Here is a 17,726-nt window from a genome sequence, read left to right as displayed (position 1 = left end):
TGTGAATGGTTTTAGGTTGTCATAACGACGAGGCTTACGTGTGTTTGTTGAGTTGTGAATCTTCTTCCGTCTTTCGCTTTTTGTTTCGTTGGAAACGACAAAAGCTTGAGGTATAATATTATTCGGAATTTCGAATTTGAAAACGGTAATATTTTACCGTTTTACCGAATTCAATTCGAATTCGGTAAATCCGAATTCAAAAACCCCAAAACCAAATTCGACCCTAATTCGATTCTTACTAATTCGATACCACCGATTTACCGACCGAATTACCGAATTCGAATTACCAAATTGAAATCGATTTCGATCGGTGGTAATTCGGTAATTACCGTAATTGCTCACCCCTATGGAATAGTATGAAATTGTTTTTACGCAAGCAGTCATGTCATGACTTGCAGGACTCTGTATCAAATAAACCACGACATGGCTAATCAGTTGAACGTCTTAGATCTATAGGCCAAAGCACTTACCAGTTCAAGTCAACGGACCGTCCTTGGTTTTCTCTTTTTTTAAAAAAAAAAAAAAATTTCAATGCTAAATTTTCGGTGAAGCCATTAAAAATTGATGGAGATAAGTGGGATAAAGTCCAGCAGAAATTGAGTATGGAGTCAAGACCCCTCAAAAGGAATTACATGTCAGAGCGGATGTATCACCTGAATAGTAATATGGGACTTGTCTGGTAACGAATGGGGGCACTTTCTGTCGAATGTGTGGTTATATGCAGCGGACGCTTGCATCCAACTGCTACTTGACGGATTGTTTACATTTCAAGGATGTTGGTTCAAACTCGGCTTTGTAGGTTTGTTTTGCTTCCGCTCCCGCTCCCGGACTTAGCTCACCTCGTTTAGCAGATTACTGCACATAGTTGAATAATGACTAGTACTAGTATGTTTTATTCTTCTGTACTTCTGGGGAGCTTGTTGGGCCAATTGGCACGCGATTGCAACTTGGATGAGGGTAGACACTATCCGTAGCCCTACGGTAAACTAAACCGGAGATTGCTACAGTGGGGATGAAATTGGAGCTGTAGAGGGTTACCGTCCGTGAATGCGAAATGGTTTTAGACGAATTCTCCATAATATCATCTCGTTTTTTGTAGAAAAAATATTTACGTTTTTCGTGAACACATTTTTTAATCATATATTTACTTCAAATATATCAAATAGTTATAAAACATTTTTTTTTTATTAAAACTCCTAAAAATAGCACTTCAGACGGGACAATCTCCGGCAGATGCACCATGTTCAGCATTTGGAAAACATTTTTAAATGATATTGTATCAACTTTTATGATGTGATATATTAATATGTTCATATTTTGATAAAATTTTTAAGAGCTATATGGTAACATCTTTTATGATGTGACAACGTATGTCAAAATAATAAAAAAAAAGGTGTTAAAAATAATAATGCATTTATGATGTAATAAAAAATATTTACAGACAAGTGGATCCAAACAGAGAGAAATAATCAGCAGAAGAAATGCAACCTGGCGATGGGCCCTGGCTAAAGCCCAATAATAATTCAGTTGCTGTCAATTTAGCTCCTCTGTGGATCTTAATAATTTTTTATCTGTTTGGTGCTTCATCACATCAACGTTCAACAGTTAGCACCGACACGATTCCACTTTCATCACATCAAACATTGCTTACTAATGTATCAACGACAGAAACTTAAACCATTAATCCTTTTCATCTTTCGGTTTTGGTTAGTGGAAAAACCATCCAAAATTGGAACGGATTACGAAGACAAAAACAGCGACGACCACAGCGCTGTGGCTCAAGATCAAACTGTATGAATCCTAAAACAGTAGTAAGATGGGTTGTCATTAATCAGGTAATGATTGAGATTTTCGTCAATTCGTGTTTTATGATCTTCTTTTGTTTTTTTAACCTTGGGATAATCATGTCAATAAGCTTTTTTGACTTAAATAAGTGTTGAATAATTAATATAAATGTAGGATGACGGATCTCTTAGTCGGGGAGACCCTAGCTGTAGTTGTGTCGGTAGTTCATCATTTTGTTTTCATCAGGAAAGCTGTGTGATGGCATGGGATTTTTTTTTTTTTTTTTTTTTTGGGTGACCGACTTTTTAGGTTCTCTTCTAAGATCCTTGGCGGGGGTGGGCAAAAGATGGATTTTAACGTTGTGCAGGAGTACAAGTAGTTGTTGAGCTCCCATATCATTCATCGGTCACTCTTCTCGTCCCAAATTATTGGTCGCATTTCAAAATTTCAAGTACTGATGTCAGCGGATTTATTATCAAAATTGCACTCAAAAATTTAGATTTTAAATTTGAATTTAGTATTAAAAAATATAGATAAATGTGAAGATAATATTAGAAACGAAAATTGAAAATAATTTTGATTTTGATGCAATGGCAAATGTAATAGAATCATTCTAAAATGAAAAGTATAACACTTGTCAATAATATTACTACGATGATTTACACTCCAAAGTCCAAACAAGTTTGAGCATTTAATTTGCTAGCCACGAAGGCAGGCTCACCTCTATTTCCTAAGTGATCATAAAATATCTCAATGCAACTAATTCACCTCAATAGTGAAAATCAGCTTATCTGTAATGTTTTAATTAGTGATCATGGGGACGGATGTAATGTGAGACATTCAACTGTTTTTTATTTTGGTTTGTTTGTAACAATGGGTCCTTTGTGCTCGAGTATGGTTTTTGTCGCTCTTCAATTCCACGGATGGTGCACCAAATCAACTACCGGCCGGGGCCCTTTCCAGGTTCAGGTTCAAGATGCTTTGACACCCATTTAGCATTATATATATATATATATATAGCATTATATACATATATATATTTACACACACACACACACAGGAGAGGGAATCTTCTCTCAGTATTAACTAAGCTGAGTGAACAGGCTCCAGAGTCCAGGCTGTCTCTTGTACTTGGATTCGGGGCTGGAACGGTTGTCAGTACAACTGTTCTGAAAGCTTGTGTGCATTTTGCATTCGGTGTAACATCATTTGTACACGATGTAACACTAGAACAACAGCAATAACGTTAGTACAAAATTTTGTGAATTCCATATATGTTAAAATCTGGACCTTACAAATTTGGTTGACCAAATCTTGGCCATTAACTGACAGGGACGGTAACCGTCCCCCTCCCCTCCTACTCTTCTCTTCTACTCTTCGCTTCTCAGTTCTCACATCCTTCCAAGAATTAATCAAGCAGACGTAATTAAGATTCCCTTCTACTTCTAAGCTTAGCAATCAAGCAGAGACGTAATTAAGCTTAATTGCCTTCTACTTCTAATCCTTAAGCCCATCAAGTAGGTGACAAGTTAACCAGCTTTCCCAAGTCAAGCAATTAGTCGTTAGTTTTTATTGTAAAATGCCCTTTATTACACTAATAAAGTTCTCCAATTCCGGACGCCTTAAGCAGACCTTACGTGGAATATATAATCCGTACTAGATATATTTTCATTAAATTCAAGTATGTGTGAAAAGACATAAGTAGAGAGGGGAATTTTCATTGGATTCCGTTTAGTTTGGTCTAATTTGCGTAATTTTTATGCTAGTATTCAGGGTAAAATTATATGTTTTTAATATAATTATAAATTTTACATCACTTAATTATACAAGTTAATAAATTTTATGACTACACTAAAATTATAATAAAAGTTTATATCAAATATTATAAAAATTAACTGGACAGAACTTAAATGGAGAGGCTTCGATCCCAAGCCCAGACGGAGCTTTGGAAAAAAAAAAAAAAAAAAGATGCTGTAATTACTCCTTTACCTTTTTCGGTTTTCACACGTCATTGTCATTATCCATATCTAGTATCTACTCACTCCCCCGTCGGTCCTTAGATGCTCGTGAGGTATTTGTTTCCTGCTTGCGAATATGCCCACTCTTCGAGGAGTTAATTCCAACTTGATCCTCTAAATTATAATAATAATATATTCGGACTTTAGAGCCCCTCAAAACTTATTAGTATTCATATTGGATTGCAATTTTTTAAACAAAATTCATTACATTTTTCGTGAACACATTTTTCAATCTCACATGTATTAAATTGTTAAAATATTTTTTTCATAAAAAGTTCAGAAAATGCAATTCAAACAAAGTCTTTTAAAATTCAAATGCATTTATTTATCATTTTGTTCCTCTATCTAAGAAGAATTTGGTTATTGTAGGGAAAGAATGATAAAGAATAGCCATTAGAGTGAATTTTTAAGAAAAGCTTTGAAAATAAGGGTATGGTCTTGTTTCATTATACACTTGAAAAAAACAAAAGAGTGGTCGAACCTTTGGAATTCTATAATTTGGACAATCAAATTAAAGTATTGGTGTACCAAACAAGGGAAACAAAAAACAACTTTTTCAAAAAAAAAAAAAAGAATTTAAAGGGCCAATAGGGAAAAATAAATAAAATAAAAGAAATTCAAACCTCGTTTTAGTACACAGTAACCACCAACTTCAGTAAAAGCCACTGTAGAACGACAACGCAAACGCAGCTATACAGCAAACTCCAGAGAGAGAGAGAGCGGTGGTGGAGGGTCCAAACTCATGAGTACACAACGAGATATATCATGGTATGGGCCTCCAGCAGTTTTCTTTTTTTTTTGCAACTTCGATTTTACTTCCATCCCAATCAAACATTCACCTGAAATCTTGTTCCTTTGTTGTTACTATTTCTTCTACTACTAGCTGCTTCTTGTCAAGCTGCACTAGTACTAGTAACTGTTCTCTTCTTTCATCATCTGCAATCTGGTAGTGTGATTTACTAATGGCTTGTCATTTCAGGAATGCTAATAATTTTGCGATCTTGTAATTACTAAAACGGCCCTCTTAATCGCTCAGGTACATGTCAGATCTGAACCCACATTTCCCCTTAAACCCCATTTCAGTTTCGTACTTGGGTTTTTCTTGATTGAGCATGCTAAAATTTGTACCTTTTTTCCCTTGCTTAATTTTAGTGCAGATCTTGCTCAATTCGAATGGATCTCTGCAGTGAATTTTACTGGGTTTTGGCTTAGGCCATTGTTGTTTTTACTTGGTTTCTTATGTTCTAATCAAACTATTGCTGGAGGACTTTGTAATTTGATCTATGATTGCAATTTTGGACTCTCTGTAGGCTTTAACTTAGACCTGATTACCATTTTCTTGTACGGGGGAAAAAATTAGTTGAAGACGCATATTAATTTTTTTTTTTAAGGCTTCATCTTGTTGAAATCACATGCAAAGAAATTGATCGTCGGTTCTTAAAATTTCGTATTCAGCAAAGTTAGTGATTGGTTTTCAGCATGTTGGTCAGTTATTATGGTTTTTCTTATAGAAAGATGAGACATTCATTGCAAGCTATGTTGTAGATATTCATTATAGCAAGGAAAAGGTGTATGATCTGTTAGTCTATTGGATTAACAGCTTCAAGGTAGTCCATCGAAGTAGCTACGTGTAGCTCTTATTTCATTGGACCTATGATATAGGATTAGCTATGATCCTATATGACTTCATTGTTTATGAACTTATGCGTGAGGGTTGGTTTTTTATTTTAATTTAATTTAATTTTAATCTTATATTTTTTTTTTTGGCTTCTAGTAACTCTTTATAATGAGGCATTAATGGTGACAATGCAGGGGGTGATTGAAGTCCCAACTTTTTCTGATATTGGCTTAGTCAGTGATGGGGAAATCTCCTGGAAAGTGGATCAAGACTGTACTCTTTGGCAAGAAACCTTCCAAGTCCAATCTATCAAAGGTATGATTGCTTCTCTTGAGCTTCTGTGAAGTTAATTTGTTTGGTTCTACTGCCTATAACATTAATGTATTATCTGTAACCTGAAGCTCTGCTGCTTCCCTTTTGGATGTACTGTCTTTCGTACTATCCTGAAAGCCTATGTTCCCCATGGTCATTGCATTTTGAAATCTATTACTCTAATTCTGGAAGATACTGTTCTACTTATACCATGGATTTTACCTTAATATTTGTGTTCATTTAAACCCTGCCCCTTTTTCTTGTTTCTGGGATGTCCCGTTTACTGTACGAATGATATCTCTCACTGAAACTTGGGAGTTTTCTGTGTATAAGCTTCTTCAACTGTCAATAATTGCTTTCATTACTGCAATTATATTACCCCTGCAATTGAGATTTCATAGGAGTATATGTGGCCTGAAGTAATGTTGGTATCCAAATGTGATCCTCTCTGAAGGGTGCCAAAATTCAGAAAAAGGCTGCTCCTGATCTACCAGAAGCGAATCTGGATGTAAGCCCTCCAGTCATATCAGATACATCATATCAAAGCACTGATGGAGTTGGTGACAGGAGGGATCCTGAAAAGGGTGTTCCAGGTGGTTTACAAGGTCAAGTAGCTTCTTCATTCCCTCCACAGCTTGGTGTGGATCTCCTTGATTCCACAGGTTTGGATCCAGCTGATAATGTAGAGAGAGAGAGGCAAGAGCAAGCTGCCACAAAAGCACAAGCTGCTTTTAGGGGTTACTTGGTAATTTTTCATTGCTTCTCATGTTGTCATATTGTGGTCAAGTCAACATGTCAGAAGTGATTCTCGGCCTTTTATTGTTCAGTAGTAAGAATGCTTTGAATTTCTCTTTCTATTGTGAACTACGAGCTTGTCAAGATATTTTCTTCAGCACCTGTACGATAAAAAGGTTTCACCATATTCTACTTCTTAGTGTATGTTGTCCATGATTGCATTTCCCTTTTAACTATTACCGCATTAAATTTGATTATGGAGTTCACTGCTGTCCAATGCATTGGATGGTTAATGTCTCTTACTAGAGATGTAAATTTACTGTAGGCTGTTGAGGAATTCCCCCTTAGTCAATGTTTTGGATGGTAATCATGTTATGCTCTTTTTTTATGATCAAGTACTTAGTTTTATTAGCAATTTGTTGATTGAGATCTTAACATTTACTTTGAGATTTTGGCTTTTATATGTTAATCAATTGATTTTCCCTGCACGCATTAACTATACTTGAAGGCTCGTCGCGCTTTTCGGGCTCTGAAGGGCATTATAAGGCTACAAGCGCTTATTCGTGGGCATTTGGTTAGACGGCAGTCTGTGGCTACTTTGCGTTGTATGCAGTCAATTGTAAAGATACAGGCTCTGGCTCGTGGACGAAGGGTCAGGCTTTCAAATCCTGAGCTTCAGCAGCTGAAAAAGTGCAGGCTGCATGAAATTCTGGTAACTCTTCATATAGTGTTCCGCTTAGCTGTTCATCTTTCATAGTTTCAGCTGCTTTAGTTCGTGCCCCTCTGCCTCCTGATATTGGGAAGAGGGTTGACCATGCTTAGTAAGGTAGATCATCTTCGTTTTCTAGAAACAATAATGTTGCTCAGATACATATGGGGGTGAACCTATAACTTATAAGTTTCTTGTATTTTGGTTGTAAGTAAAATCAATTGTATATAGACAGGATATTTTTTATCCTTTTCTTTGGGTTAAAGTTCACGTTGTTTAATGAGTGTTGTTGGTTCTACATCTTGGACTCTTATTTTCCATCACTAGTTATTATCTCTGCCTTCAGTTGTTACAGGACGCTCTTACACATCTTTTGTTTCTGAGGCACCATCGATTACATGAACAATTCTATAGTTGTCATGCATGATTTGGCCCTTGTATTTTCTTGAGGTGTATATCCTCAATCAAATTAACGTAAATATGTTGACCAACATCCTTAGTAGTTACTAATCTTCTTCCTTTTCCTCATTTTTTCGTGGTTTAGTTACTAGTTGGATTAAAAGCATGTAAGGTTTGGCAGTCTTTGGTATCCCCTGTCTTAAATTTTTCATGCTACACCAGGGTTCTAGACGGGTGGATTTACTTGGAGTTGATAGAGCTTCCAGGTCAGAAAAGCTGGCAACAAATGCATTCGTGAACAAGGTTCATAATATCTTTTTCCCTGTTACCTTGCTAAATTTCAGCACGTTTGATGTTTCATGTCAAATTATCACCTCCAGTATTATACATGGAAAGTGTACAATTCATGAAAGGTTCTAAAACCTTTTTGCCATCTTCTGGGTCCAGATATATTTCCCTATTTACTTAGTGATTCTCTCTTCTTCTTCTTCTTCTTCTTTTTTCCCCTCAAAAGAATGTACTCAACAGGGATTTAGTGTATGCTTCTTCTCCATAATTAAGCAGTTGCTAACTTGTACGAGAACCAATCTAGTTGCTATGACATGCAACTGCTATACCTGGTCCTCCATAGTATATTGGTTTTAGTTTGAATCGGCATATTCTGTTTGAACTGTATGGTGTGTTGTTTGCTACTTTGATGTACAGGCCTTCTTGAGGCAAGGCAAAGTAAGCGGGTCTGCAAATCCTTTATGGCCCTATTTTCTGATACTATCTGCATAACTCTCCAAATCATCAAAACTTCTTTCCCTGCAGCTCCTATAACTCTTTGCTTCAAGATGGAGAAGAATAAATTGGTTCTGCTTCTAATTATAAATCTCATTTGTGATGGTTTTATTTTCTGTGTAGCTTCTTGCCTCATTGCCAACTGCCATGCCACTAAGCCTTCAGTACGACCTGGATGAGCCAAATGCAGCTTGGAATTGGCTTGAAAGATGGTCACTGCTTAGCTTCTGGGAACCACTTCCACGACCAAAAAAGATTCTTGATGCGAAGCCTCAAGGAAAGCAGGGAAGCAGACAGGGTTTTGAAGCAGAGCCAGGAAAATCAAGGAGAACTTTCAGGAAGGTAGCTACGGCAGGCAATGGTGACAATAATATGCCAAGTTCCTTGGAAGTTGAAAAACCTAGACGCAATCCAAGGAAACCTAGCAGTCATCAAGTGGAATCTGTTCAAGAACAGCCCCAAAATGAACTGGAAAGGGTGAAACGTAGTTTGAGAAAAGTTTCTGCGACAACAACAGTAGTTTCTGAAAATTCAGAAGCAGAAACTGAGAAGCCTCAGCAAATTGTAAGAAAAACACCAAGTCTTCCAGTTTCTGATGTTACTGAACCAGTGATTGCTGATCTTTCTGAGAAACCAAGCGAACCAGCTGTTGTAGTTGACAAAGTGGACAAAACAGAAGCATCTTCAGAGCTCTTGATGGTGGATGAACCTGTTGAGCTGCCCCATGTTGCTTGTCCTGGTGTTGAGCAACAATCCCCTCAAGATGATATGAAAGTTGAAATCAATGCAACGGCTGATGAGGAACTAAGTGCGAAGGAAGATCAATCTGGCAAGGAAAACCAAAAAAACAGGAGAAGGAGATCATTCCCTACAAAGCATGAATATCCTGAGAATGTGTCGCAGAATGCACCAAGCTTGCCAAGCTATATGTTAGCAACTGAATCTGCAAAAGCAAAACTTAGAGCACAAGGATCAGCTAAGTTGAATGAAGATGCAGTTGAAAATGGTTTTGTCCGGCGTCATTCTCTCCCTTCCTCAACCAATGGTAAATTGAGCTCATTGTCACCTCGGGTGCAAAAGCCAGCACAAGCAAATGGCAGAGGAGGGAGCAAAACTAACAAATCACTGTCAGCTTCTAGAGATGGTAAGATTATTTAGATATAGCGTGCAATAGTCTTACCATGGCTAAGTGTAAAGCTTTGGATGTTATGCACTGGATTGTCTGCATCAATTAATGGGATTTGATTGTCTCCTAGTATAACTGTACAAAGGATCTCTACTTTCCACTTGGTTGAGTTGACATATTGCAAGTTAAAATTCTTTGGCCAATGGTAACTGAAAGGATCATAAATGGGAGAGCATTGCAGCATGCACTTTCGTTTTCACACATTTTCTACAGAATGGGTTTCTGAAATCATTTTCTGCTATTAAGTGCTTGTTTGACTTGCATACCTGTGTTCCTGTTTGTCTGAGGTTGTTCCACTTTAGTTTTTTAAACTTTTTTAATGACACTGGTTTTTCCGCCTGCAAATTCAGAGAGGGTGCTTCAGCCGGGATGGCGGAGATAAAGTCTTGCAATCTGCTGGTTTGGCAATTGTAGAGGACCGGCTGTCCTGTGTGATGCTGTGTGCGACTTCTATGTAAACATGAACAGGGACTTGACCAGTAGCATTTGTTTGATTATATTGCATGTTTTCTCATGTTTTCTGCTGTAGTGCTGGTGTTGCAAAGGAATGTATAGTTGTAAACCCAGAGTCTGTCGCTGATCTCGTATTGCCTGTGTTCTATTGATTATTCTTGTGTTTTATTGTCAATTTTGTATGATGATGTACGTGCCTTTGTAAAAAGTTTTTTTTCTTTTCTTTTTTTTTTTGTTTTCTCGTCAGTATTCTTTTCCTCCAGGTAGCAGCAGATCTATGTTGGGTTCTAGTGTCGCAGAAAGCAAGGGCAAGAAGTTTCTCCGGGGTGAGAATAAATCTCCAGTTTTACTACAGCCATAGATTATTGAATTGACTTCTCTTAGATGAGACCGCCTAACAAAGGCGAGTGTGTTCTGGCGATCAAGGGTTTCTGGCGGAAATTAACCGCTATTTTCTTAGAAAATGTTAACATTTTCCCTGAAAAAAGAAAAATATACGCTCCTTTACACCACACAAACGAAACGGCAAGTCAAGCTAATGTGGTTTATTTTCTGAGAAAACCGAACCGTCTTCTTCCAACGGCACCAAATATTTTCATTTCGAACTGGCAAATGGACGGAAAAATGAAATAGGAAGATGTAGTTGGTTAATCGGGATTCCTACAAAAACTCGTAAATAGTCTGTCAACGTTCTGTTTTTGGTTTGTTAGGGTTCATGCTAATTTCATATTGACGGTTGTATCATTGGTAATAATAACATCCTGGTTTATTTAATGATGATGATACAAATTTCTCCTGGTTTATTATTATATTGACGAAACGTAACTGGTATAATGTATTGCATAATCATTTCTTTCTTGTTCTTCACAGGCCGCCTTTCCTTCCACGACATGATCAGCTCAAGAGTTGACGTGTGCAACGCCAAGAATGCCGCGGAGGATATGTCTTGGCTGTTGGCTGAGACACGAAACAACGTAGAGGAAAGAACTTCATTATATGCAGAAAGCGAAGAGATGGGTTCCGGCGGTAAAGGCTGGAGCTCTGTACCCATGCCCCACATACATGCATCCATTGCTTACTGACATGCCACCATAGACGGAGGCTCCAGTCTCATAGGACCATAATATCTTCCCAGTTTCAGCGTTGATGGCATACACGGGTCCCGTTGAATATGTTGAGCCCCCAAAAAGGACACCGTTGGCTATAGTGACGGGATTAACCGTGGCATTCTTCGGATCAGCGGTCGACCACAAAATTTTACCGGTTGGAGCGTCCATCGCCACCCAGCCTCCACCATTTGTGACTTTCTTTGATGGCAGAAGAGTAAAGTTCATTCGGTTGCTGTTGGCAATGTTTGTGTATATCTTCCTTGTATCTGTTGCCGCACCCCAAGTACCTCCCCCGCCAAGACCTCCGGGACCAGCTTCCTGCATCATCCATTGGCAAATTAATTAATTAATTGAAACTGGCATTCTTACCAAAATCAACACTAATATTCAGATAGTATCCAAATGCAATGACGACGACGTGTACAGCGAGATGAACCTACGGTAAACCAAATAATGTTCCCATCATCGCGATCCAAAGCCCATGCAAATCCACTTTTCTGGACAGCCACGACAACGTCTAGTTTAGTAGCATTAAGTTCGATGCTTAGCATCATTGGTTCCTCCCCAAAATCAGCATCCGGGTTTGGCCCACTTGGGCAATTAGGGGTTGACAAATTATTGCAAGCAAAGAACCAGACATCGTAGCCTCCGAGCTGCCTGTACCACCTGATTTTCCCATTGTCCATGTCCAGTGCCATTATGGAATCCGAATGGTTATCGGGCTCAATACACTCGTCTGGATTTGTTGGTGTAGTCTGATTGTTTAGTCTTTCTTGACAGTCTTGGATGCGTTGAGGAGCCGAGTACAGATTTCCAGTGGCAATGTATACGTGATTTCTTGAAGCATCGATTGATGCGCTGCTCCCCCATATGGCTCCTCCTGCGTAATCTCCCCGTTGCCCATGGTTGTCCGGCAAGGTGAAAGTCTTCCACAAGATCCTGCCGGTTCGAGCGTCTAACTTGACGAAGCTACCGCGAAATGTGCAGCATTCCTCAATCGCAGCGTTTTCTTCTAATGAAGACACTCCTACGTAAAAACCTCTGCCAAGCCAACAGACAAGGATAGTAAAATTTTTCAGTCTTCCACTAGGCTACTGACTACTGAATTTATTATCAATTCAATTGCAGTCATGAAAAAGTCAAACCAAATACTCGACTCTAATCAAATTAGGATAAACCACCTTAGGGAGTTGATAATCATGATTTGTGAATGTGGCTTTGTGCAAGACTAGGAATGAAATTTTAAAAAAAAAACTTTTCTTATTTTATTATAATTTTTTCATTCTTTTTTATTAATCTTTTCTACACTTACATGTATAGCGTTAGTAAATGAAAAATATGTAAAATTTGAATTTAAAATTCAACTTTTATACATGTGTCATAGATTTAACGGTAATAGTAAATATGCTATTAGTATATTTTTTCTTTTTTTTTTTTTTGATAAATGAACTTTTCCATCTTAAACAACAGTCACGCAAGTCTCTCCTTCCGCAATACATTTTTGTGCATTCGGATCAAATGTCTCTCCAGTTTTATAGAAATGCAAGGTAGATGATTTAGGTAGGTACCTATTCAAGGGCTATTCTATAAACGTCCAATTTTATTCCCGTTAAGTGCTTCGAGTATAGAAGTCTGAATTCTAAAGCCATGCATATTTACATTAACCTGGATATAGTCTAAGAAGACCAGTTCTAAATACTACAACCACTCAAGAAAACTTTTTGATGAAAGGTTAGTCTTATCTAAACTTCTTAGCGGCTTTAATGAGGAAATTTCGACACATAGCTTTAAGCAACTAGAAAATCTTTATATTTGAATGGTCGCATCACCCTCGAATTTACACAACAAGACTTTTTCGCAGAATAGACAGCCATATTTCACAAGACACAATTTCATTTTCATCCATCATAGAAATTATATATTACCCCAACCCCAAGCATCGCAAACTACTAATCAAAATTCCTATTTTTGCCTCCGGGCCCTTTGTCCAGAATCCAGATAGAGGACAAACATGAACTTTTTGCCCGTGCATGAGTTTGAAATTGACTCCCCTATCCAAAGCAAATAAATGAACAAACAATTTCACATTATTCATGAAAGATAGACTAACTATGGCCAATGAGTTGCGATCTCGCAATGGAGTGGGGCATGTCTCTGAATCAGTTCTGCTCAGAGATACTGATCAACTTGGTTGTTCGTTTGTATTTAACGTGTAGTTTAAGAGTTTTGTTTTCACGTAGCGAGGGCATACGTACCCTGAAGTGTAAATTTCTTGGTTTTATCAGTTAAAGTTTCACATTTACTCAAAAAAAAAAAAACTATAGCCAATGAGTAATCTTGAAGTGAAATAGTAGCTAACACTGCAAGAATTTGATTTGAACAATGCATTCAAACGGTTAATCTAAGCAAAGATGTTGGGACAAAACTAAAGGAGGGAGAGAGAGAATGACTTGAACAAGAGTAGCAGCGTGTAATGATTAAATGATGTACTGGAAGAGAAGGGCAGAACGCAGGACGTGGCGTGCGTACCCATGGTAATAGGTTCCGGACATTGTGATGATAGCGTAGGGATGGGTATCCAGTTGAGTTGACCATATCAGCCTGCCAGAGCTCCGTTTAATGGCAATGACGTAAGCAGGCCCCGTGATTCCTAGAATCAGCATATCCAGATCACCGGCCACGACGGTGGGAGTTGATCTGGCTATGGTTGAGTTGAAGCCCAGGAGTTGGCCCCCACTGATACCGGTGAGTCGTTTCAGATTCTGTTTCCACACCAGAGACCCATCACAGGCTTTAACCGCGTACACGTACCCATTCCAACTCGTGAAATATACAACCCCGTCATATACAGCTGGGGTTCCGGTTACCAGCCCCCCTGCATTGAACTTCCATTTTAGCCCCAGTCTAGATGCGGTTGCAGGGCTAATTTTGGTTTCCCCGGAGGCATATCTGCGGTTGTATATGTCTCCCCCGTGGTTTAGCCAATCCCCCCGTGGCGAACCAAAACGTACGTATGGACCAGCAGCACTGGCCGCGGTGCCGATAATTTGAATCAAAATGCATGATAAGAAAGCTAGGATGGCAAAAAACTGGGGAGCCCGGTATTGGTGGCGTGCTGCAGGTGCCATGGGATATGTAGATGGTGTACAGAGTAGCAGTTCTACTTCTATATCAGTATGCTCTCCAAACCAAGTTGAGATTGCATCGTAAGTCCAGCTTCAAGAAGGCGGTACTTATAACTTGGATCTCTGACTTTTGAATTGATATTCAATTTGTGCTAATTATAGTACAGTGTTAGAGACAAGGGATAATAATCTTGAAGCCACAAGGGATTATAATGCCAGTTTCAATTATAGTACAGTGTAAGCCTCCCGACATTTGCAGCCACCTCTCTTTGGAAGTTTGAAAAATTACGCTTACCTCCTTTGGTGTTATGAAAATATTATAATAATCTTGACAACTCCGCAAATTTTAATTAAAAAGTTAGTGAGAAAAAAAAAATCACATTTTGCAAATATTTCTTCATTCAAAAGTTCTAACCTCATCTGACCTAATACATTATATCCAATTTATAGGTCATTCAAATGGACTTCTTGTTTAGTTTTATAACTAGCCGACTAGTAGGAATGCACTTTTTAAAAATAGTTTCTTCACAACTTACTTAGCAAAGGAAAAAAAAAAAAAGAAGTCCAAATATTAAATATGATGTCTTGAAACATGGCCTAAATTTTATTATAAATAACTATCTTAAAATTTTTTACTTAGCAAGTAATGCTGATATTTGATTTCTTTAGTCATTTAATTTGTTTTGCAAATCAAATAGGGACAGTATAAGATATTCATTAGATTTTATGTATTTACATCACCATTTATTACCAAAATATACTTTCTAAGAAAGATTTTTATAATTTTTTAAATTTCAAGGGAGGTGGCTACAATTGTCAATGAGAGGTTTCCAAAATTATCCCTATAGATAAGGGGCAGCCTGAATCAATTATGTCTGCCTGCTCACGGCTACACTAATTGACAGATGGTCCAAGTCGCGTATACGTAATTGCATTAGAATAGCGGCTTAGCCTATTTTTCTTCAAGGTTGGTTATGGGGCCATTGCTATCTAACAAATCAACAAAACCATCATGTTAATGCACCTAGATTAAACCAAATATGTACAAAAAAAAAAAAGTGGATAAAGAGACACTAGTAAATAATACCTATTAAGAGGTATCTATTTCTATTTTTGGCATGTTCTCCTGTAAAAAAGTGAGAATAAACTATAGTGACTCGAGCGAGTCCTTCATTCGTCCGTACAAACAAAAATGGTTTAATACTGGTTTAAGGCTCGACACAAAATGCACTGACAAAGACAAAAATCACCATAGCAACTAGTATTATGGAGCTTTGTATACTAATCACAATGGTACAAAACGGTTTGGAGGTCTTGACTTTGATACCTGATTTTCTAATTGACCAAGCAACTAGTATTTAATCTAAACTTGAAGTCTATATTGACTTTAATTTTGGCTGCGGCTACGATCGTGCACGTTACTATCCAACTTTGGCAAAATTTAAGCCATTCCTACAACTTGCTTCACTAACATGAACCACAAAGTTAATCTCCCAGTTTCATTTTCAAGACAATTTCATCTACCATAATTCATATGACGTCTATGACATTATTAGATGGTGATAATTCAAGAAATTCGAGGAAGAGACGGCACCCAGTACTTCATCAACGGCCGCATGGGAAGTCGGCGCACCTCATATAATTCCGCATAAAGTAATGCTAAACTTTAAATAATCCTTTCCTTATGGATGTCCTGCATACAATAATTTGGTTTGATCTAAAAATATATATATAAAACAATCAAATAAATTAGTGAATCACACATTGATTGCCAGAAGAGCGACGAGAAATTTCAATTGCTGAACATAATGTGAACGGTCCCACACATATTGTAGATCTTTGTCCAACAGAAAAAAAAAAAAAAAGGTAGAAAACAGCTTTATCACGACATTTTGTTGGAAATTTTGTATACTCTGGTTCAATGGTTAGGGAGAGTCTCTTAGAACTTTCTCATGCATTAGGTCGATGAGGTTGAAGTATAAACCTGTCGACCTAATGTATTACGAGAAATCGTTATGCTTCATTTCTTAAAAAAATCAGAAGTAGGGCATTTGTTTGATCTGGAGATTCATACCCCAACCTCCTTATAAGTCGTCATGCTTCCTTTTCTTTAAAATATTCAGAAGTAGGGCACTTGTTTGATTTGGAGGTTTATACCTCAACCCAACAAGTCTGATCGGGCTCCTTCTCCTCCGCATTGTAGGAGTAGGAGTAGGGTAGATTGTTGCAGTTAGATCAAAAAAAAAAGAAAAAAGAAGATTGCAATAATCCTTGTAATGAAAAGATTGCCACCAATGTTCGGAGCCCAGGCCTGAAGATGTGTCAATGACTTTTGCAGGAACCCACTTCACAGCCCCTGGTCCCCAAGCCCATCGTTGAATTGGGATTTGTTTATTCGTTTTTTCTCCTCTGGCGTGAGGAAGGTTCTTGTGAGAGTAGTTGGCCACCCTCCAGAAATCTTTCTTTAGTTGAAGAGAACTCAATGTTGGGGTTTCCTCAGTCCTGGGTAACAAAAGCTATGCCCCAGGTTGGTGGCTTCTTTTTCTTACTCTGGCTTTGGGAAACTTTAGCATTATTAAACAAGAGCTGTGTAAATTTCAATTTCTTGAAGGGGGTAGGCCATATTTTTAATTGTCACTGGGTCATCATAAAAAATGTTCATGGATTCAATTTCAGAGGCCAAGTGTCTTAATTACATGGTTTTTTTTGCCTTTTTTTTTTCTTTTCCTTTTGACATCTAATGAAACACACAAAGGGGGCCGATCAAGAATCATTATTATAACATCGTGGACCGTGTTTATGGTGAATTTAGCAAATGTAAATAAGTAAAATAATTAGCTACTTGTGTTTGGCAAAAACTTGATAGATCGGCTTGTTTGGAAGTGAAGTTTTTGGCCTAGTTTTTTAGCTACTAGTTTTTTAACAACTTTTGCTACAGGAACCCCAAAAAATTTATCAAAGTTTTTTACCTACACATTTCAAAATAATACACAAAAAACTTTCCCTTCAACTTTTCTTCTTCTTTTTCCTCCCCACCCAACCGGCCACCACCTCCACCACCGCTTCCGGAGCCGGTAACTATTCCGGCCAACTTTTGCCGGCCTTCCTCTTTTTTTTTCTCTCTCCCTCCCCTCCCCTTTTGACCGATATGTTAGTTTCCAAAATCTCTTTTTTCTTTTTTTTTTTCTTTCTCCCTCCCCCCTCCCCTCTTTCCCTCTGCCTTTCCCCGCCACCTTCCCCCTTTGTCCGCCGCCATCTCCTCCCCTCATCACCAGCGCACGCCGCCACCTTGCCGCACGTCTCTCTCCTCTCGCGCATTTCTCGGTCTCCGTGGCCGGACACCGCTGCCCACGGCCGCGCGACTCCAACGACACCACAGCCCTTCTCTCTCCCTCGCAACGCCGACGAAGCCACCACCACCTCGCGCGACTCCAGCCCAACTGCCGCCTCTTGCTCGCGCCACGCCTCCTGGCTCCACCGTGCGCCGCCGTTCC

At 38.4% G+C, this 17,726-nt stretch overlaps 3 protein-coding genes across 3 annotated transcripts; 1 reads left to right on the top strand and 2 right to left on the bottom strand.

Moving 5' to 3' along the window:
* Nucleotides 1-4,482: 4,482 nt before the first annotated feature.
* Nucleotides 4,483-10,221, top strand: LOC113751585 (protein IQ-DOMAIN 31-like). Its single transcript, XM_027295638.1, has 8 exons — nucleotides 4,483-4,571; nucleotides 4,783-4,839; nucleotides 5,616-5,736; nucleotides 6,188-6,478; nucleotides 6,977-7,180; nucleotides 7,799-7,879; nucleotides 8,483-9,503; nucleotides 9,896-10,221. Exons 3-8 carry the CDS (start codon nucleotides 5,662-5,664, stop codon nucleotides 9,925-9,927), a joined length of 1,704 nt encoding a protein of 567 aa, XP_027151439.1. The 5' UTR covers nucleotides 4,483-4,571; nucleotides 4,783-4,839; nucleotides 5,616-5,661; the 3' UTR covers nucleotides 9,928-10,221.
* A 536-nt stretch (nucleotides 10,222-10,757) lies between these two features.
* LOC113754459 (outer membrane protein assembly factor BamB-like) lies at nucleotides 10,758-11,985 on the bottom strand. Its single transcript, XM_027298875.1, has 2 exons — nucleotides 11,548-11,985; nucleotides 10,758-11,425 (listed from the first exon to the last, which is right to left on the bottom strand). The coding sequence occupies exons 1-2, from the start codon at nucleotides 11,803-11,805 to the stop codon at nucleotides 10,991-10,993; spliced, it is 693 nt and encodes a 230-aa protein (XP_027154676.1). The 5' UTR covers nucleotides 11,806-11,985; the 3' UTR covers nucleotides 10,758-10,990.
* On the bottom strand, nucleotides 11,871-14,235 carry LOC113752794 (polyvinylalcohol dehydrogenase-like). The gene is made up of 3 exons (XM_027296853.1): nucleotides 13,637-14,235; nucleotides 11,938-12,148; nucleotides 11,871-11,888 (listed from the first exon to the last, which is right to left on the bottom strand). The coding sequence occupies exons 1-3, from the start codon at nucleotides 14,233-14,235 to the stop codon at nucleotides 11,871-11,873; spliced, it is 828 nt and encodes a 275-aa protein (XP_027152654.1).
* Nucleotides 14,236-17,726: the final 3,491 nt, after the last annotated feature.

This window comes from Coffea eugenioides, chromosome 11 (assembly GCF_003713205.1).
Source record: "Coffea eugenioides isolate CCC68of chromosome 11, Ceug_1.0, whole genome shotgun sequence".
Classification (NCBI taxonomy): Eukaryota; Viridiplantae; Streptophyta; class Magnoliopsida; order Gentianales; family Rubiaceae; genus Coffea; species Coffea eugenioides.
This window is presented reverse-complemented; position numbering and strand designations above follow the sequence as displayed.

Bases quoted from the DNA above. Each gene is read 5' to 3' on its own strand.
- LOC113754459 (XM_027298875.1), bottom strand. From the start codon at position 11,805: ATGGCACTGGACATGGACAATGGGAAAATCAGGTGGTACAGGCAGCTC. The intron at 11,426-11,547 runs GTAGGTTCATCT...TGGATGATGCAG, and splicing joins GGAACATTATTTGGTTTACC to GAAGCTGGTCCCGGAGGTCT.
- LOC113752794 (XM_027296853.1), bottom strand. From the start codon at position 14,235: ATGGCACCTGCAGCACGCCACCAATACCGGGCTCCCCAGTTTTTTGCC. The intron at 12,149-13,636 runs GTACGCACGCCA...TTGGCTTGGCAG, and splicing joins TCCGGAACCTATTACCATGG to AGGTTTTTACGTAGGAGTGT.
- LOC113751585 (XM_027295638.1), top strand. From the start codon at position 5,662: ATGGGGAAATCTCCTGGAAAGTGGATCAAGACTGTACTCTTTGGCAAG. The intron at 5,737-6,187 runs GTATGATTGCTT...TCCTCTCTGAAG, and splicing joins CCAAGTCCAATCTATCAAAG to GGTGCCAAAATTCAGAAAAA. The intron at 6,479-6,976 runs GTAATTTTTCAT...CTATACTTGAAG, and splicing joins CTGCTTTTAGGGGTTACTTG to GCTCGTCGCGCTTTTCGGGC.